Source organism: Pleurotus ostreatus (genome assembly GCF_014466165.1).
Source record: "Pleurotus ostreatus strain PC9 chromosome Unknown scaffold_1, whole genome shotgun sequence".
NCBI classification, from domain to species: domain Eukaryota; kingdom Fungi; phylum Basidiomycota; class Agaricomycetes; order Agaricales; family Pleurotaceae; genus Pleurotus; species Pleurotus ostreatus.
Window position 1 is genome coordinate 744,748 of NW_023503156.1, and position 16,095 is coordinate 760,842.

At 50.9% G+C, this 16,095-nt stretch overlaps 9 protein-coding genes across 9 annotated transcripts; 4 read left to right on the top strand and 5 right to left on the bottom strand.

Annotated features, from left to right (window-relative positions):
• Positions 1 to 49: 49 nt before the first annotated feature.
• Positions 50 to 2,062, top strand: PC9H_000234 (uncharacterized protein; the record flags this gene model as incomplete). The annotated part of the gene is made up of 6 exons (XM_036769896.1): positions 50 to 243; positions 301 to 725; positions 780 to 892; positions 945 to 1,343; positions 1,402 to 1,532; positions 1,588 to 2,062. 6 exons carry the CDS (start codon positions 50 to 52, stop codon positions 2,060 to 2,062), a joined length of 1,737 nt encoding a protein of 578 aa, XP_036635741.1.
• Positions 2,063 to 2,187: 125 nt separating this feature from the next.
• On the bottom strand, positions 2,188 to 4,064 carry PC9H_000235 (uncharacterized protein; the record flags this gene model as incomplete). The annotated part of the gene is made up of 4 exons (XM_036769897.1): positions 2,188 to 2,749; positions 2,799 to 3,158; positions 3,212 to 3,825; positions 3,879 to 4,064. 4 exons carry the CDS (start codon positions 4,062 to 4,064, stop codon positions 2,188 to 2,190), a joined length of 1,722 nt encoding a protein of 573 aa, XP_036635742.1.
• A 1,536-nt stretch (positions 4,065 to 5,600) lies between these two features.
• Positions 5,601 to 5,930, top strand: PC9H_000236 (uncharacterized protein; the record flags this gene model as incomplete). Its single annotated transcript, XM_036769898.1, has 1 exon — positions 5,601 to 5,930. The coding sequence occupies one exon, from the start codon at positions 5,601 to 5,603 to the stop codon at positions 5,928 to 5,930; it is 330 nt and encodes a 109-aa protein (XP_036635743.1).
• A 232-nt stretch (positions 5,931 to 6,162) lies between these two features.
• PC9H_000237 (uncharacterized protein) lies at positions 6,163 to 8,142 on the bottom strand (the record flags this gene model as incomplete). Its single annotated transcript, XM_036769899.1, has 6 exons — positions 6,163 to 6,631; positions 6,691 to 6,821; positions 6,875 to 7,258; positions 7,311 to 7,423; positions 7,476 to 7,894; positions 7,937 to 8,142. 6 exons carry the CDS (start codon positions 8,140 to 8,142, stop codon positions 6,163 to 6,165), a joined length of 1,722 nt encoding a protein of 573 aa, XP_036635744.1.
• Positions 8,143 to 8,556: 414 nt separating this feature from the next.
• On the bottom strand, positions 8,557 to 9,154 carry UBI1 (Polyubiquitin; the record flags this gene model as incomplete). Its single annotated transcript, XM_036769900.1, has 4 exons — positions 8,557 to 8,560; positions 8,629 to 8,781; positions 8,836 to 8,946; positions 9,051 to 9,154. 4 exons carry the CDS (start codon positions 9,152 to 9,154, stop codon positions 8,557 to 8,559), a joined length of 372 nt encoding a protein of 123 aa, XP_036635745.1.
• Positions 9,155 to 10,536: 1,382 nt separating this feature from the next.
• Positions 10,537 to 12,600, top strand: PC9H_000239 (uncharacterized protein; the record flags this gene model as incomplete). The annotated part of the gene is made up of 7 exons (XM_036769901.1): positions 10,537 to 10,590; positions 10,662 to 10,864; positions 10,943 to 11,293; positions 11,348 to 11,426; positions 11,473 to 11,502; positions 11,565 to 11,700; positions 11,750 to 12,600. The coding sequence occupies 7 exons, from the start codon at positions 10,537 to 10,539 to the stop codon at positions 12,598 to 12,600; spliced, it is 1,704 nt and encodes a 567-aa protein (XP_036635746.1).
• A 435-nt stretch (positions 12,601 to 13,035) lies between these two features.
• PC9H_000240 (uncharacterized protein) lies at positions 13,036 to 14,289 on the top strand (the record flags this gene model as incomplete). Its single annotated transcript, XM_036769902.1, has 3 exons — positions 13,036 to 13,265; positions 13,495 to 13,943; positions 13,994 to 14,289. The coding sequence occupies 3 exons, from the start codon at positions 13,036 to 13,038 to the stop codon at positions 14,287 to 14,289; spliced, it is 975 nt and encodes a 324-aa protein (XP_036635747.1).
• A 208-nt stretch (positions 14,290 to 14,497) lies between these two features.
• Positions 14,498 to 15,142, bottom strand: PC9H_000241 (uncharacterized protein; the record flags this gene model as incomplete). The annotated part of the gene is made up of 3 exons (XM_036769903.1): positions 14,498 to 14,833; positions 14,893 to 14,976; positions 15,029 to 15,142. 3 exons carry the CDS (start codon positions 15,140 to 15,142, stop codon positions 14,498 to 14,500), a joined length of 534 nt encoding a protein of 177 aa, XP_036635748.1.
• Positions 15,143 to 15,208: 66 nt separating this feature from the next.
• Positions 15,209 to 15,846, bottom strand: PC9H_000242 (uncharacterized protein; the record flags this gene model as incomplete). Its single annotated transcript, XM_036769904.1, has 2 exons — positions 15,209 to 15,734; positions 15,779 to 15,846. 2 exons carry the CDS (start codon positions 15,844 to 15,846, stop codon positions 15,209 to 15,211), a joined length of 594 nt encoding a protein of 197 aa, XP_036635749.1.
• Between the last annotated feature and the right edge of the window lie 249 nt (positions 15,847 to 16,095).

A 16,095-nucleotide genomic window follows, 5' to 3' on the forward strand; every position in this document is an offset into this window, starting at 1 on the left:
ACGACATATATAATAGTGTCCTTGAGTGTTCTCTTTCCCCATCGCCAGCATGCTGCAACCACCAGCTTCCCCCTCCTTTACCCACCAGATTGACCTTTCTTCGGAGTGTAGCAAGATTGACAAGGTCAGCCTGTACTGCGGCCGCGCTGAGATTACCCGGTCATACAAGATCGACGTTAAGACCGGGCGGAATCAAATCAAGATATCAAAGTTGCCTTCTCTGCTGGACGATGATTCATTGAGGTAGTTTCGCGCTCTTTTGGGCAGTTCAAAGCTGACCTTGACGTGTCAAATTATTAGAGTTGAAGGGAGGGGGCCAGCCACAATTATTGGCGTTGCTGTGGCCAGGCCTCCGGCTTCTACAACAGCGACAGCGTCCCCTATACTTTCTTCTTTGGAGGACTTGAGGGAAGTTACCCAAAAGGCGATCGCCCGCTGCACGAAGGCCATCTCATCTATTGAATCGTACCTTGTAACGCTGGACACCAAAACTGTGGGCTCTCAGCAAATCGGACCAATGATGGATACCTACGAAACGGAAGCAGAGAAACTTGATCTCAGACTGCTAAAGTTGGAGGCAGAACTCAACGAGCTGAACAAGCGAATTGAGCAGGAGCGCGCTCTTCGGGCCGCCGCGCAGCGGCGAGACAGCCTTCTCGGCAAGACAGCGACTATCGATCTCTTTGTGGATGCTGAAGGGCAAGTAGAACTAGTGTTGATATATGGTAAGTTAAGCACGGTATACGACGACCGCCAATTATTGACTCTGAATCGTTCAGCTGTCGTCCAAGCTACTTGGAGTGCTGTATATGACCTTCGCGCCAATATATCTTCGGACACCAATACCGTCAATCTTGTTTACAAGGCGGCAATTACTCAAAGCACAGGGGAGGTCAGTTTCGTTGCTATTCATTTCTATGCGAGATATTCAGTCGTCGAATTAGTCGTGGGATGATGTCTCCCTCACCCTAGAGACGGTCACTCCGACGTTCGGTGTCGGCTTGCCCAGGCTCGACCCATGGCGAGTGGGCGTTTACAAGCCTGTCCCAAGATTTGCGACCAGGAAAGTTGGTATGGCTTCTAGAGGTCCTCTCATGGCTTCTTCGGGATACGAATTGTACAGCGAAGATCTCGCGCTCGACAAAGAACTTAGTCCCGAAATTGTTCATCGTGAGACCATAGTGACGAATCAAGGTCATCTAAGCACTTCGTTCCAAGTCCCTGGTTTTATCAGCGTTCCTACTGATGGCGAAGTCCACACTGTGACCGTCGTCGAACTCAGATTGGATGCGGCGATGGCCTGGATTAGCATCCCCAAAGTGCAACCGAAGATCCAGATAAAGGTCCGCCGTTCTCATATTTCACTTGACGCCAGTATCTTGACGATACCCAATGGCGTAGGCCAAGATAAAGAACGCCTCCAACTTCCCACTGCTCCAGGGGATTGCCAGTGTCTATGTCGACGGCACTTTCGTCTCGAAGACGACTGTTCCCGAAGTCAGCCCTCAGGAAAGCTTTGATTGTTCACTAGGGTAAGCTTTTTGCCTCTTCTTTCAAGCATACGACCTAACACCCCCTTGCGCGTAGATTCGACCCTTCAATCCGAATGACATACCACCCGCTCTCTAAGAAAGCATCGGAGAGCGGGTTCTACAACAAGTCTTCCAGTATCACCTATTCTCAGCACATCACTGTTTACAACACCAAGAACATCATCATCAAAGACTTGACAATCATTGATCAAGTTCCCATATCGGAGGACGCTCAAGTGACAATCAAGCTTGTCAACCCAGCCTTGCCCCCTCCTCCGGCAGCCTCCTCTTCTGCTATAAGTAGTATAAAGAGTGTGTCGAAGAGCGAGAAATTGCCTCCGCCGATCAAGGTGGCGGACAATGTCATGGCACAGTGGGATGGAGTGGACGATCCTGAAGGCGACAAGAGCGCCATTGGCCGAGAGGGTAGGCTTGCGTGGAAGTGCACATTGCCACCCCAGAGCAAAATCAACCTGACTCTGGTTTGGGAAGTCAGTGCCGCGGCCAATGTTACGATCAGTGGGTTGTAAGGTTGTGATCTGCAATGTCGTGTGTATTATATATATATATATGTTCTATTGATCAAAGTGTTCGTACTTACTACTCTCACAATGTATGTAACTGAGCGAATAGCTGAACAAACATTCATGCAAAGCTAGGGCGCACTTTCCGCCGCGGCTAGCGCAAGCTTGAACCATTCTATCAACGTATCAAGAGGTTCTACGCCGACGCTGACACGGACAAGTCCTTCCTCCACACCCCACCGGGCCGCCCACTCCAGCTCCGCCGAGTGAGCTAAGATAGTGTACGGACAAGACAGTGTGAAAGCGGTCCCCAAGCTAGGTCCCTTACAACACGACAGGGTGTCGTAGAAAGAATGCGAAGCAGTTTCCTTCGTAAACATGAGCGTAAACAGCCCCCCATACCCACCTCGTTCACGGCGGCAACTGTCGTAGAGCTCCTTCGTGATGTACTTCGGGTAATATACGTCTCGAATAACAGAAGACCCTGCTGGGCGGCCACCTGCTAAGGAGCGTTCGCGAAGGAAGTCACAAATGTACTCCGTGCTCGAGTTGATCGTTCGAATCCGATCCTCGAAGTCCCGAGAATTTAGCTCCATGCATATGGCGTCCGGGGAGAAGAACGTGTCAACATAACTAGCTTGAAGGGCTGTCTTCAGCGCCTCATAATGTCGACCTTGTGGGTTCAACACGAGGCTAAGGTCCGCATGAGTTTGTGTAACGAGGATATAGGTAAAGAAACTACCTGCCACCCATGACGTCCGCATATCCACCGAAGAACTTCGACAGACTTGTCGTGACGATATCCGCGTAGGGCAAGATGTCCACATTCACGGCCGTCGCGATCGTATCGTCGACCACGATGAGGAACCCAAATTTATCCGCAAGGCTCCGAAGCCGAGGGAGATTGAAGGACTGCAGAAGGGGGTTGGATGGGACTTCCGTGAATAAGGCTGATACCGGCGGTTCAGATAGTTCTGCCGCGGCAGTCAAAGTTTCCAGGAGGTGGTCAAGTTCTTGGATATCAGGCTCGAGGCCACGACCTAGATGGTGGCACCCAGAACCCCATTTCTGTAAAACTTTGAGTGTGTCTGTGTATAAAAACCTGTCATAATTCGGTACGTAAGCTCCCTAACGTGGTCAGATGCGCGGTCGTACCCATAGCAGATAGTCTTTGAGTTAGAACGTGAACTTAACGCGAGCTGATGGGCGTTCCAAATTGCAGCCATTCCCGTAGGGAAAAGGAAGACATCTTCGCTGGATACGCTTCGAGGGCTACCCCCTGAATCTTGGGCAGAGACCGAGTCAGGGGTATTAAAGAAGCCAGCAATTCTAAGGCGCAAAGCATCCTTCACTTCGACGTCGCTGTCAAGTTCAAGATCGTAATGACAGTTTGCCTCAAGGAAGCTAACGTCATCCCGAGTCTTCTTAGTGGTAGAAATGGGTGACGGGATTTCATAAGTGGCGGTTTCGCTCATTTGCAAACAAAGATTGCTGTAGCGAGTCGTTATCCCGAGGCCTGCATGTTGCCAGAACTGCTTGGCAAGGGGGAATGTCTCCAGTGGGAATATGACGATATGCAGATCCAGCGCACGCTTGTTCTCGGTAGATATGAGACGGAGATGTGCCAACTGAGCGTATATGGTTGGCCCAGCGAGGGAAGAGCGGCGTTCGATAAACTCCCGACAATCATCGGCAATTTGTTGGGTTGGGAAAAGCAAACACGATTCCTTCGGGCTGCCTCCAAATCTTTGCACGCACAAAGACCCGAGCTATAAATCCAACCGTTGAGATCGCCGCTGAGCACAAGAGGGTAGGTACACACTGTTCTGATACGCTCGTGCACGATGAAACGAGGGTATCCCCGTACCAATGCGCCGACGAGCCGTTTTTTATCGTCTTCGTAGTTGAGATTGTCTTTCCACGTCGGCAGTGAAACGGAGATGGCATGTTCAACAGGCGGAATAGGTTGTCCGGAGGCAATTTTGGGGTCGAACGGCCAGCATTCCATGGTGGGCGGAAAAGGATTAATGCAAAAGCAGTAGCTGTCCTTACACTTTTCGCTCACGGCTCCCAATTAATGTAGCTCGGGGACCGATTAGGAACGGGGCTAGCAGCAGCAATAACGTTATTCATAATTGAAAAAAGGGTAAAATGCACGCGGCGCTGGATTGTATGTAAAGTAGCAAAATCCTCGACGAACGAGGCAAGGGAGATGAAAAATTGTGACAACGGACCCAGAATAGTCTGAATCGAGTTGTGCGAGCTCCACGAACGCATACCGCATAGTGCACTAAAGGGCGGCGCACCACATCTCCTCGTACACGCAGAATATCCAACACAACACTGACGCTTGGGCGAAACATTCCAACACATGAACAGAGCGACGTGCAGGGGTACCTGGCCAGGGATCCGTCACGTCGCCCACGAACATGGAAGTGAAATCGACCTTGAATAAAATCATTCGTCATTCGCCACGGTGATTGCGCCAACTAATCGTTAACGACGACAACCGACTGATGGGGACATAGCATTGCCTAAGGAGCGCACCAATATGCAGGTGATAGCCATTCAATGCCTATCACCTCCTCGACAGCTTGCTGTCGAAAGAACCTCTAGGAGGTCGATAATGGGCTGATGCGACCGATGTGTGATGACCAGGCCTCCAGTCCATCGATACGGATCACCAAAGCTTCCGAGGTTTCTACCTCACCAAGCCGCAAAGTATTCCCCAACAGTAGTATCAGCGAAGTGTTGATTTCCCAGCGAAACGGTTGCAAAAAACCGGGAAGCCTAAAAGGAGACCAACCGTCATGCCTAAAACAGCGACCCGTTCAACATTGGATGCCGCCGCAGCTAGCAAGCGCATGTCGATAGAGATACAGCGGAGCAGCCACCCAGTCCTCGCGCCAAATTTCAAACGCGAAATCCGCCCGGGCCCTCCCAAGAGATCTTCGGGCAAGGACAGAGTCGCGCGAGTTTCTTGTTCGACACGTCACCATTTAAGGCTAGATCCAGCTAGGATCGATCGAGGAGGACAGATGCTCAGACCTTGACCCGCTCGCAAAAATGATAACGCATCCTACGAAAGAATGGTCTGTATGGAACGAGCTATGCAGTGTTGAGGTCGTTGTCGTGGTCGTCGGGAACAAGGAGGGATTGGCGATTATAGGCACGGTTGTTTGCCATTGTCTACTTGGGTAAACAGTCTGTATCAGTGGGAGGCACTTCAAGTTCCAACTTGAAAGTGAACTTGAAAAGGGTGACTGGATAGCGAGAATCGATAAGTATCGAAGTGGCTTCATCCGATATACCTACATGGAGAGGGGCTTTCGAGCCTTGTCTTCGAGCCTTGTCTTCGCTTTACGTGATTGCGGCGCAATAAAGTATGTCTTGTTCACCCAAGCGACTCACCTTGTTGAGGCGCTGCCGGGGAAACAATCCCGAACAAGAAACAGGCTACGATATATAAGCCCTTGGTGGCATTGCTCCCCACCCACCAATAAACCAACTAAACCTTGCGCCGATACAAGCAATCCAAACACTTATGGCCGAAGTGGTCCTCGCGAACGGTACAAACATCACCTTGCTGCAAGCTCGCGAATTTCTCGAGTTCTACCACCAATTTCACAACCTCCAGAAACCCACGATCATGACATTCACTCTCCCGCATCTGCAGGATGTCACATCTGCAGTGATGATGGTCGGTTCGCAGCGTCTGGCGAATGGCAAAGGCAAGAACAAACAAATTGCGATACGAAATTGCCAGTTGAAGGCGGCAATAAACCTGGAGCTGTACGATCCGGAGTTGTGGAAGGCGTTCGTCGCGTTCGAGCGGGAAGCCAAGACCAGCTCGAGTAATTCGCGAGAATACTAGGGTACAATCGTAAGTGACGCCACTGGCAATGCACTCAGACTGTTCTCGGGACTTAGACCTATTTTGCAGTGCCGAAGAAATTTACATATAATGCACGTATAATCCTACGATATGCTGAATGTTAAAGCGACGTATGACGACTACGCAGGTCCTTGCCTCCGGATCCGTGAAGCCACCTAGACGTTTGGATACAGATGGTACATTAAAAGCACATGTTAAATATGTTTACAACTTACAACCCAGTGATTGTAATATTTGCCGGAGCACTGACCTCCCAAACCAGAGCGATGTTAACTTTGCTTTGAGGCGTCATTACGCATTTCCACGCAATCCTTCCCTCTCGACCAATGGCACTTACATCGTCTTGAGGATCATCCCCTCCATCCCATTGCGCGACGACGTTTTCCCCTACTTTGAGCGGTGCCGGTGCTTTCTCACTCTTTACGATCTTCATGCTGCTCATGGCCGATGAGGCCGCTGGAGGAGGGGGTAATGCGGGGTTTATGAGTTTGATGGTCACTTGGGAGTCTTCTGAAAGCGGGATGTGGTCGATGACAGTCAAGTCGCGAATGGTGATGTTCTTGGTGTTGTGAACGGTGATATGCTGAGAGTACGTGTGGCTAGAGGACTTATTGTAGAAACCATTCTCTGACGAATTCTTGGAGAGTGGGTGATACGTCAGCCGGATCGAAGGATCAACTCTGCGCGGAAAGGACGACATGAGGCCATGAGGGAAAAAGGCCGGCAGCGAAACGCGTACCCCAATGAACAATCGAAGCTTTCCTGAGGACTGACTTCGGGCACAGTGGTCTTGGAGACAAAGCTACCATCGACATAGACACTAGCTATTCCATTGAGCAGCGGGAAGTTGGAGGCGTTCTTGATCTTGGCCTGAGGTCGTTATTGAGACACATGACGCCCAGTAAAATACGAGAACACCCGACCTTGATATGAACTTTAGGTACCGCCCTAGGTATACCAATCCAGGCCATGGTGGCCTCCAGCTGCAGTTCAACAACGGTGACGGTGTGTACTTCGTTGTCACTTGGCACAGTAATGAATCCTGGGACTTGAAATGAGGCATTTAGGTTCCCTTGGTTCGCCACAACGGTTTCGCGATGCGTGATAGAGATGCGAGAACGCTCCCTATCCCATCCACCTATGTTATCCCCACTCATACCCGTCGATTGGAGACGAAAGACTGGCATGGATGTTTCCGATGTTAAAGGGCGCTTGTAGACACCCACGCGCCATGAGTCGAGTCTGGGCAAAGCAGCGCTAAACGTCGGTGTGACGGTCTCCAAGGTGAGCGAGACGTTGTCCCAGGACTAGTTCGGCTTCTCAGCGCTTTGAATAGGAAGAAACAGCAATGAGGGCTACCTCCCCCGTGGTCTGCTTGATTCCCGCCTTGTATACGAGTTTGAGGGGGTTATTGTCCCCTGACATGTCGGCGCGAATGTCGTATACGGCACTCCAACTAGCTCCGGCGACGGCTGAATGACTCCGTCAACCAGGAGAAAATTGTTGTAGGAGACTTTGATTTACCGTATATCAGCACGAGCTCGACCTTGCCCTCAGTCTCTACAAATATGTCAATAGTCGCCATCTTGCTCACAAGGCCACGCCGCCGCTGTTCAGCAGCCCAAAGTGCATGTTCTTGCGAAATTTGGTTGTCCAGCTCCTTGAAATCCGCTTGCAACTTCAGCAGTTTGAGATCTAGCTTCTCTGCTTGCGCTTCGTAGGCATCTAACAATGGCCCAAGATGTTCGGATCCCAGGGTTTGGGCGTCTAAGGTCGCAAGATACGCTTCGATGGACGCGATGGCCTTTGTACATCGAGCAATCGCCTTCTGAGTGATTTCCCTCCGGTCCTCCAGCGACTGTAGCGACTGTGATAGCGCTGCAGTCGTGTGTTTATCCGAAACAGTAACACCAAAGATCGTGGCTAGCCCCCGCCCTTCTACCCTAGATAACTGTAAACTGATACGAGCTACTGAAGAACACTACTTCACTCGCCTCAATGAATCTTTGTCGAGTACAGTGGGCAATTCCGAGATTTTGACTTGGTTTTGCCCCGTCTTGACGTCGATCTTGAACGACCGGGTAATTTCAGCACGGCCTACATACAGGCTGACCTTGTCAATCTTGCTACTCTCCGCCGAAACAAGGTCGATCTGGTGAATGAACGAGGGGGGGAGTAGTTCTTTCGACATCCTGGAAGATGGGAAGCGTAGTAACAATCGAAGCCACTATATATATCTTGATATTGTCTCAGTGGTCAGGAACGAACTAAACGAATCACAGATCAGGCTACCGGCGCTGGCGCTAGGCACAACTGTCTAGCCCTCCAACAGTGTGTTGGACCTTCTGAGCGCGTTACTCGAATTGTCGCCCCGCTGCACCCGGAATTGCTCGCCAGCTCTTGAGGCAGACAAAGGGGTTCAATTCCTTTGCGAAGAGGGGGTTTGGAAATACAGCACGGATAATATTCAGTGCAGGGTCTCTTCAAGAGGTTTTGTATGTGGATTGCATGGCTCGTTGGACTGTATTTGTCATAGCAGGCCTACACAAGGCATAGTGAACGCAACAACGCCGAAAATAAACCCGCGGAGCGCGCAACCACTACTTCAACTTCTTCTTACTGTGAACATCAGATCTGTCAGAGTCATTCTAGAACTTGTCAATACAATATCACGTACGGGCGGAGCTGTGACGAGTGGCCACAGGAGCGCTTCCTACAGTTGGTGGCACGAGGTGGGAGACGTGCGTAGCACTTGCGGCAGATTTGCTTATCGCAGTTGTATTTGGAGGCAAGGACCTTGAGCGAGGGCTCAATGATACCACCGCGGAGACTAGTTCCAGCACGTCACGACCCCGCGAATGCTTGAGCAAAGAAGAGCACGCACCGGAGGACCAAATGAAGAGTAGACTCCTTCTGAATGTTGTAGTCGCTGAGGGTGCGACCGTCTTCGAGTTGCTTTCCAGCGAAGATTAGGCGTTGTTGGTCGGGCGGGATACTGATTTCATGAAATACACATCGCCATAAATTTGTTCGTGCGAGAGCATCCAGGTACAGAGTCAGAGGTCGGTCGATAAGCACGAGGTTATCGCAAAGGCTCACCCTTCTTTGTCCTGAATTTTGGCCTTGACATTGTCGATGGTGTCGGAGGACTCCACCTCAAGGGTGATAGTCTTCCCCGTTAGGGTCTTGACGAAGATTTGCATCTTGAATTCGACAAGAAATGTCAGATCATTGCTTTGTACAGCGGAGAAACATAGCGAGCTCACCGTGGCCGATGTCGATGTGTTGCGATGGGCTCAGCGGGCGGTCAGTAAAGTTGGTGGTGAGGATGACTGTGGGAAACTACTGTACAGTTGATTAGGGCAGGTCTTGAGTACGATCATGTGATGCTGCGCGTTTGGCGGCTCCTAGTTTCGTTTGCATCTTCCTTCCTACACTCACGTACACGCATACTCAGGCTGGATAGGCCATATCAAGAGTTTTCTGGCATTGGAGGCGATGGGCTTTGGATTAGGCTTCTAGGTGAGTGGATACTAGCAACGTCTCCCTCCATCATTTTTGTCGTCTATGAGATGATATTCATTCGTTAACTCAGCTCACTTCGATGCTAAAAAGCTATGAGAAGAACACGATTCTATATACTGATTCCTCTTACCCTCAATATCGCTCTCGTGAAATCATTTGACTCATAATCTCCCTCCTCTTTCAGGCCTGAGTTCGCCGTTACAAGGGAATTTACGCGGAGCTTTGGGAGGAACCCTTGAAGCTTTAAGGCTTGAAGATTCGGGTGGTGAGTAACGATCCTTCGGAGATTCTAAAGGATAGATAAATATGCATACCCGTGACGTGCTTTTGCACTGTGGGCTGGATTTCTTCGGAAACCATTCAAGTCTCTGATTCAGTTCCTGCTTTCATGTATCTCGAGAACTCAGAACTCATTGTTCTCGTCCCTTTTTCTAGAGTTTTGCATTAAGGTGGTCCCCTGCCTGTTCGTTGTGTGTTTTGCCTCCCCCTCTCCTTGCTGTCGTCGCCTGGGCCCCTCGGCACGAAGCAATCCAAAGGATATCATTACCGAGGCCTATCTAGTTAGCATTCCCATCTCACTTGAACACCTACGATGTTGTCCGTAGTGTAGTACGCTGAATACCATTTCAATTTGACAATTCCTGCAATTCGCTTCCGTTGCCAAGGCCGACCTCAAAATCCCTACGACGATCGTCCAGGGTCGCACGTAGTTGACAACATACCTTGCGGACAAGACGACCACCTATTCTTGGCCTCCTCATCATTACGCTCACTGTCTTGTCAGGATTCTTCTGTTCATTGATCAACCGAACTCGAAATGGCATGCGTTGCTAGTTATCAACAAACGGTGCCTCTCCAGGCCCTGGCGATCGCTTTCCCCTGCTGCAACACTCCTGCTACCAACTCAAGGCGCTCTCTGCGACTCGGGGAAGGAAGACCTTCGCTTGACGGACAATTCGGGCCTTGGAACATTTAAACTCACGCTAAAAGCTCGAACGCCCGGCGTTATTTGGGGGTTCTTTTGCAGGCGACCGGCCACGCACAATCTACTTTGACGACCATGTCGGACTTCACTGTCGTAGAACCCAAGGGCTGGGAGTATGATCTCCAATCTGTGCGTCGAAACGATTCAAATGCTGGAGAGCATATATGTGATGCGTGGACTGACTGTCGCATATTGGGCAGGTATACTCGGCATGGATGGGGTTCTTCCAGCACCATGGCGTTCCATGGTACGACCGCACATGGGGCCATCTCTTCTCTTCGTTCGAAGAGTTCCTCGTATTTTCCTGGCCCGTCATTACAGTTACCGACAGTTGGACAGGACGCGCGCATATAGTTACTCGGCTCAGCTCTATCAATGCCTTCTTGAAGATGGTGAAGACCAGGTACGTCGCACGCCTAGCTTTAAGCTTTCCGGCCATGTGCAAAGTTGGCGAGTGCTGACTAGTACCTGGGCGACGCAGATTCGGAGAAACGCTGACCATACCCCCGAATATCATTCGCATTGCACCGTATGAGACCTCGTCGCGGCCACTGAGAAACATCGCGGATTATGCGTCGTACCGGAAGCTGCATCAGACGCTTGCGGCGACTCATCTTACTGCTTTGAAGTCGCGTGTTCGCGCATGCGAAACGGGGATCGGGATAAAGACCATCGCTGATCTGTGGGCGAAACGTGATAAGACGTTCTTGGCTCTTGACTTCGAATGGAGCGAGAGAAACAAGACGGTGCTGGAGTGGGGGTACGCAGCGGTCAGGTGCAGCCATCTCGCAGCACAGGAGTGCTGGCCGCCAGTTCCGGATAAAAACTACATGTGAGTCGTACTCTACTGCCAAAAATAACTGGGTTAAATTTCGCATACATGTAGGAAAGGGCATTATATTGTCGCCGAGCATGTTGACAAGATAGTCAACAAACACTCGCCCACTCATCCATGGCTCTATGCAGTGCGTGCTCGTTTCCCAATCTGATTTATAACTGATTATGTGCTAGTTCGGAGAAAGTCAAGTGGTATCGAAGAATGTCTTGCCCACTATCATCCAAGCTATCTTGAGGCAAGTGCACCAGCTTGTACCTTGATGTAGCACACTACTCACACCTTATACTCCCGCGTAAACAGTAGCTTTACTAGTCCAGATTCTGAGGCCACACCTAATAACCTTGTCTTTGTGGGCCATGGCATCCATGGCGACCTGGCGAAGCTCGAGGAGTTGAAGATCAGTAAGCATTCTCCTGTTTATCGCGTCGCCCGTAGCTGATCTGGCCCCAGAACTACCACACAACATGTTTGTTATCGACACGGCGTTGTATGAAAGGACACTCTATCATTCTGGGAAGCGTCCTGCCATGTCCGATCCTGCTACAGGTAGACCACGCGCTGAAGGCTCAACTCTTTCCTTAGAGAATCTGCTCCACTCGCTTGCGATACCATTACCTGCTACACCGTCAATTCCCGCGGTAACAGGAAAGCTGTCACCGAAGCGCAGCTCCCCAGTAGAGTCACCTTCTGGGGCGCCGAATCTAAGCAACGGCCACACCTCTCCCATTCCTCCTGTGATGAGACCCCTCATCCCTCCGGGGTGCGTCTTGAACAATTCCGGCAACGATGCGTTCATGTGCTTGGTCGCTCTGCAGATGCTCCTTGAGCCAGAGGGCCTCGCGCCGCCTAGCGTCAAGACCGGGCGCATAGGGCGGCCTGGAGGACCTGGAATTGCTCCAACAGGGTTTATGGCGATGCCTATTACCATAGCCCCGATGCCTTTCGTTGCACCCCCAATGCTCTTCCCCACGTACTCCGACGCGCGACCACACACCGCTACACCTGCAATGCAGATGTCCATGTCACTCCCATTCACGCGCGCAGCTAGCCAGTACTTCGGACCGCATCCAGTTACTGGTGGAGGCAGCCCGTTGGTGAATGAGCTAGGCCAGATGCGTCTCGGCTTGGGGAACGATATCTCGAGAGATAGCTCTCGCTCACCAAGACCGCGCACCGCGAGTACGCCGTTGAGCAGTGCGCGCGACCCGAGCAAGGTGACTGGTGTGGGACCGCGATATCCTGGGAGTAGCTTGATGCCCGATGTTAACAAGGCCGCCAGGAATTCGTACGCGGGCCTGTAGCCAGATTCGGACTCACAGTACTTTATCTGCCTTCCCTTCATCATGGACGCTGCGTTCTCGTTTTTGAGTTGCTGCTGATCGTCATGGCATTACTCTTTCCCTCTTCATGTGGACATTTGTCATTCTCCAAGGACATTCCGCTCTGCTATGCTTTCTCATTGCCTACATTCGGACTTTATATCACTGCATATTGTAAACTTCTAGTGCATCGCACGGTTTCTAGTTGGTTTCTAGGCCACTCCGGGATTGAGTTGGCCAAGAGTTGGAACTTGGCAATTCTCGGTTTCGTCACCAGGTCCAGAAATTAGCGCCCAATGGATCACGCGCTATCCAATCACAAATCCACGAATCCACCAATGAGCAGCGTCTCCAACTCACCTCTTTCCTTCTTACCACCACCTTCCTCTCCGCCCCGTCTTCCCGCCTTTTACGAAAATGGCTTCAAACAATGGAAGTGCTGCACCCGTCGCTGCCGTACCGCTGCCACCGAGGTCGACAATCAAGACGAAGCCACCCGTCTGGCCCTTGGATGAGGCATCGTCCCTGCATCCGACACCTTTGCCTTCAAAATGCGCTCGCAACTCCCGAGCCGGTGGCGTCTGTTGCAAAGAGCTGAAAGACGACGACGAGCGGACGCTCATCGACCCAGATGTTGTCCGGGATGTGTGAGTATCCTGCCATGTGTCATATACTTTCAGAGGTATGGGAAAGCAGGGCCAATTTTGCAGAAAGGGAGGAAGAAGTTCGGCAGTCCGCGTGCACCGTAAAGCCGCAGGACTGCGTCATCACATTGCATTTGGCCTCTCTTTTGCTTCTACCTCTGATCGCCGTTATGCGTGCCCTATCTTGACTGTATGCTGCTTTGCTATATATATGCTAATCGTTATCTTGTAGCATCATTGGTCTTTCGGATGGGCTCACCGTTCCGTTCGCGCTTACCGCTGGTCTATCGTCCCTTGGCGAATCGCGCCTCGTCATTCTCGGCGGCGTTGCAGAATTAATCGCTGGTGCGATATCCATGGGCATTGGTGGATTCCTCGCTTCTCAAGCCGAGCGTGACCACTACCGGTACCTCAAGCACCATACTGCTGCCCGGGTCATCCGAAGCTGTGAAGGAGAAATGGAACGCGAAGTGCGAGATGTTCTTGGGCCCATTGGTGTAGACGACAAAACTTGTTCTGCTGTGGCGAGGTGTTTGCGAGATGTTGAGGTTGTCGAAACGGACGATGCTGGAACGGTGAATGGGGCCTCGAGTCGTGTCCCTGATGAGGAAGAAGGGAAACTACGCTGGAGTTCTGATGTGGGATTAACAGCTTTCTTGCTTAAATTCGGTCTTGGTTTGGGTGCGTCGTCCTTCTCGTACTATTCGGCGGTATTGCTAACCGTCTTACAGAGGATATTCCTACCATTCGTCTCTATGCATCTGCGTTCACAATCGGCTTGGGTTATCTCGTCGGCGGCTTGATCCCTCTCTTCCCATACTTCTTCATTCCACGCGCACACATTGCCCTCATGTATTCCTGCCTCTTCACCGGTATCATCCTCCTCATATTTGGCGCAATTAAAGCCCGTGTAACTGGCGCTGGCCAAGGTGTCAAGGGCTACGTGTGGGGTGCAGTCAGTACACTGATGGTCGGCGGATTGGCGGCTGGCGCAGCGTTTGGAATAGTGAAGATGCTGGAAGGATGAATCATATTTCCTTCTTTCTTTATTGTTGTCATCATCTCCATTCGCCTTCTCGTACCTTCTTGTACTGGCATTTCTTGACTACCCATAATTGTACAAAGTAATTGCGGTCTAGGACGAGTGGCAGAATATTTCCGAAGAAGGTACTAACATAGGTATGAACGTCAAAACAAGATGTTTGTGACTAGTCAGTTAGCCAATTAAGAATGGTCTATTTGCTCCTCTTGCTTTTCTCCGCACTCTCGACCACTGCCTTCTTTTGTTGGAGGGCTCTGATATGTTCATTACGGATATCTGCTTCCATAGCCTTAATGTTTTCGCTGATCTTGATGTGTAATATTTCGAGTTTGTCTTTCTCCGTTTCCGCTGCCAAAAAGCGCTCCTTTGCCAGCTTATCCGAGCTCCGTTCCTCCTTCAGGGTTGTTACGCACTTCGCTCGATGGTGTTGGTGATACATTGAGGAATGTCCGCAAGTATTACAGGCATATCCACCGTCGGCATGTCCGGTGTAGTTTGGGATTCTGAACGCCAAACAGGATTCGCCTAGCTGCTCACACTCCAGCGTGAAAATGAGCCTGCAATGTTGATGGCAGTTTTTGTAGCAACCGCTGTGGATGCATAGGGTGTTGTGAAATCTCGTCGGAGTGTGCTCGTGAACTGGCTTTCTGAATAGGCGTTGGCTTGTTTGATCTATCAAAATATTATTGAGTCTCCGAGGAGAAATACTGGATTAGCTGCATACCTGCTCTTGTTCACTCAGTCGCGCTTGAAAAGCGGTGAACTTCATTCGGTATTCCCCCGTCTCCGCAATCCGAGCGAGTACGTTAGCAATCGAAGCTTCGATGCCAGTCGTCATTGTGTACAAACTGTTGATGGCGCGAACCGGTTGAGTAGTGCGTGTGTCATGCCACACTGGAAAAAATTATCCATGGCTCTGAGCGCTTTCTTGTACATAGCTGGTAGAAAGTGTATCTCGCATGTCTTGAAAAAGATATTCGTCGCAGGTGCCGTAGTCTTTGAACTTGAACCATTGAGCCAGCGGGTTTTCGATGGCCCATATCTTAGCGTCCCGAAGCTCGGGTTGAAAAACGGAGCGTTGGAAGTTGAATTGAAACGGGTTCGATACCATCGTGAAGACGAAGGCAATATTGTCGATGATAGAATGGGGGAACATAGGGGCAATGACGGTCAGAGCATATTGTGTAGCAATGCCCAAACGCTCTTGCGTTCCATTGGCCAGAATGATGACAGAGTCGATGGTCTCCGTCTCCCGCCGAATGGCTTCCGCTATGGAGGCTTTGTGTTTGCTATCCCACTCATAACCGCGGACGTTGGCAAGACCTGGTGTGTCGAGAATGCGGACTTGACAACCATTTGCACTAGCAATCTGATACAGAATCGGCTTCTTCGTCTGACTTCCAGCGACGGATCCGCCCACCTCATCGCCACTGACATGCAGGGGGCGAATCGTTCAGGATGTCGACCAGCGCACATGTTCGCTAAGAGGTCCAGAAACGCTGCTTTACCCACACCCGTCTCGCCAATGAGCAGGATGGACATTGAGGGCTTGATCCCACGGGGTCAGCGTCGTTTCCGTCCGATCAGAAGAAGGAACGCAAACGACGGAAGATGAAACGGGCGGCGATGCGATCGCATTGGTGTTTGGAGGCTGAGTCCCTGCGAGTAGAGAAACACAGCTGGACTGGCTACCGTTATCATCACTAATGCTGGATAGCACCCGTGAGTATGGAGATATAGCAATGTAATACCTGCACCTACTTCGTCATGTCGGACTTCTGGTGGGTGCTG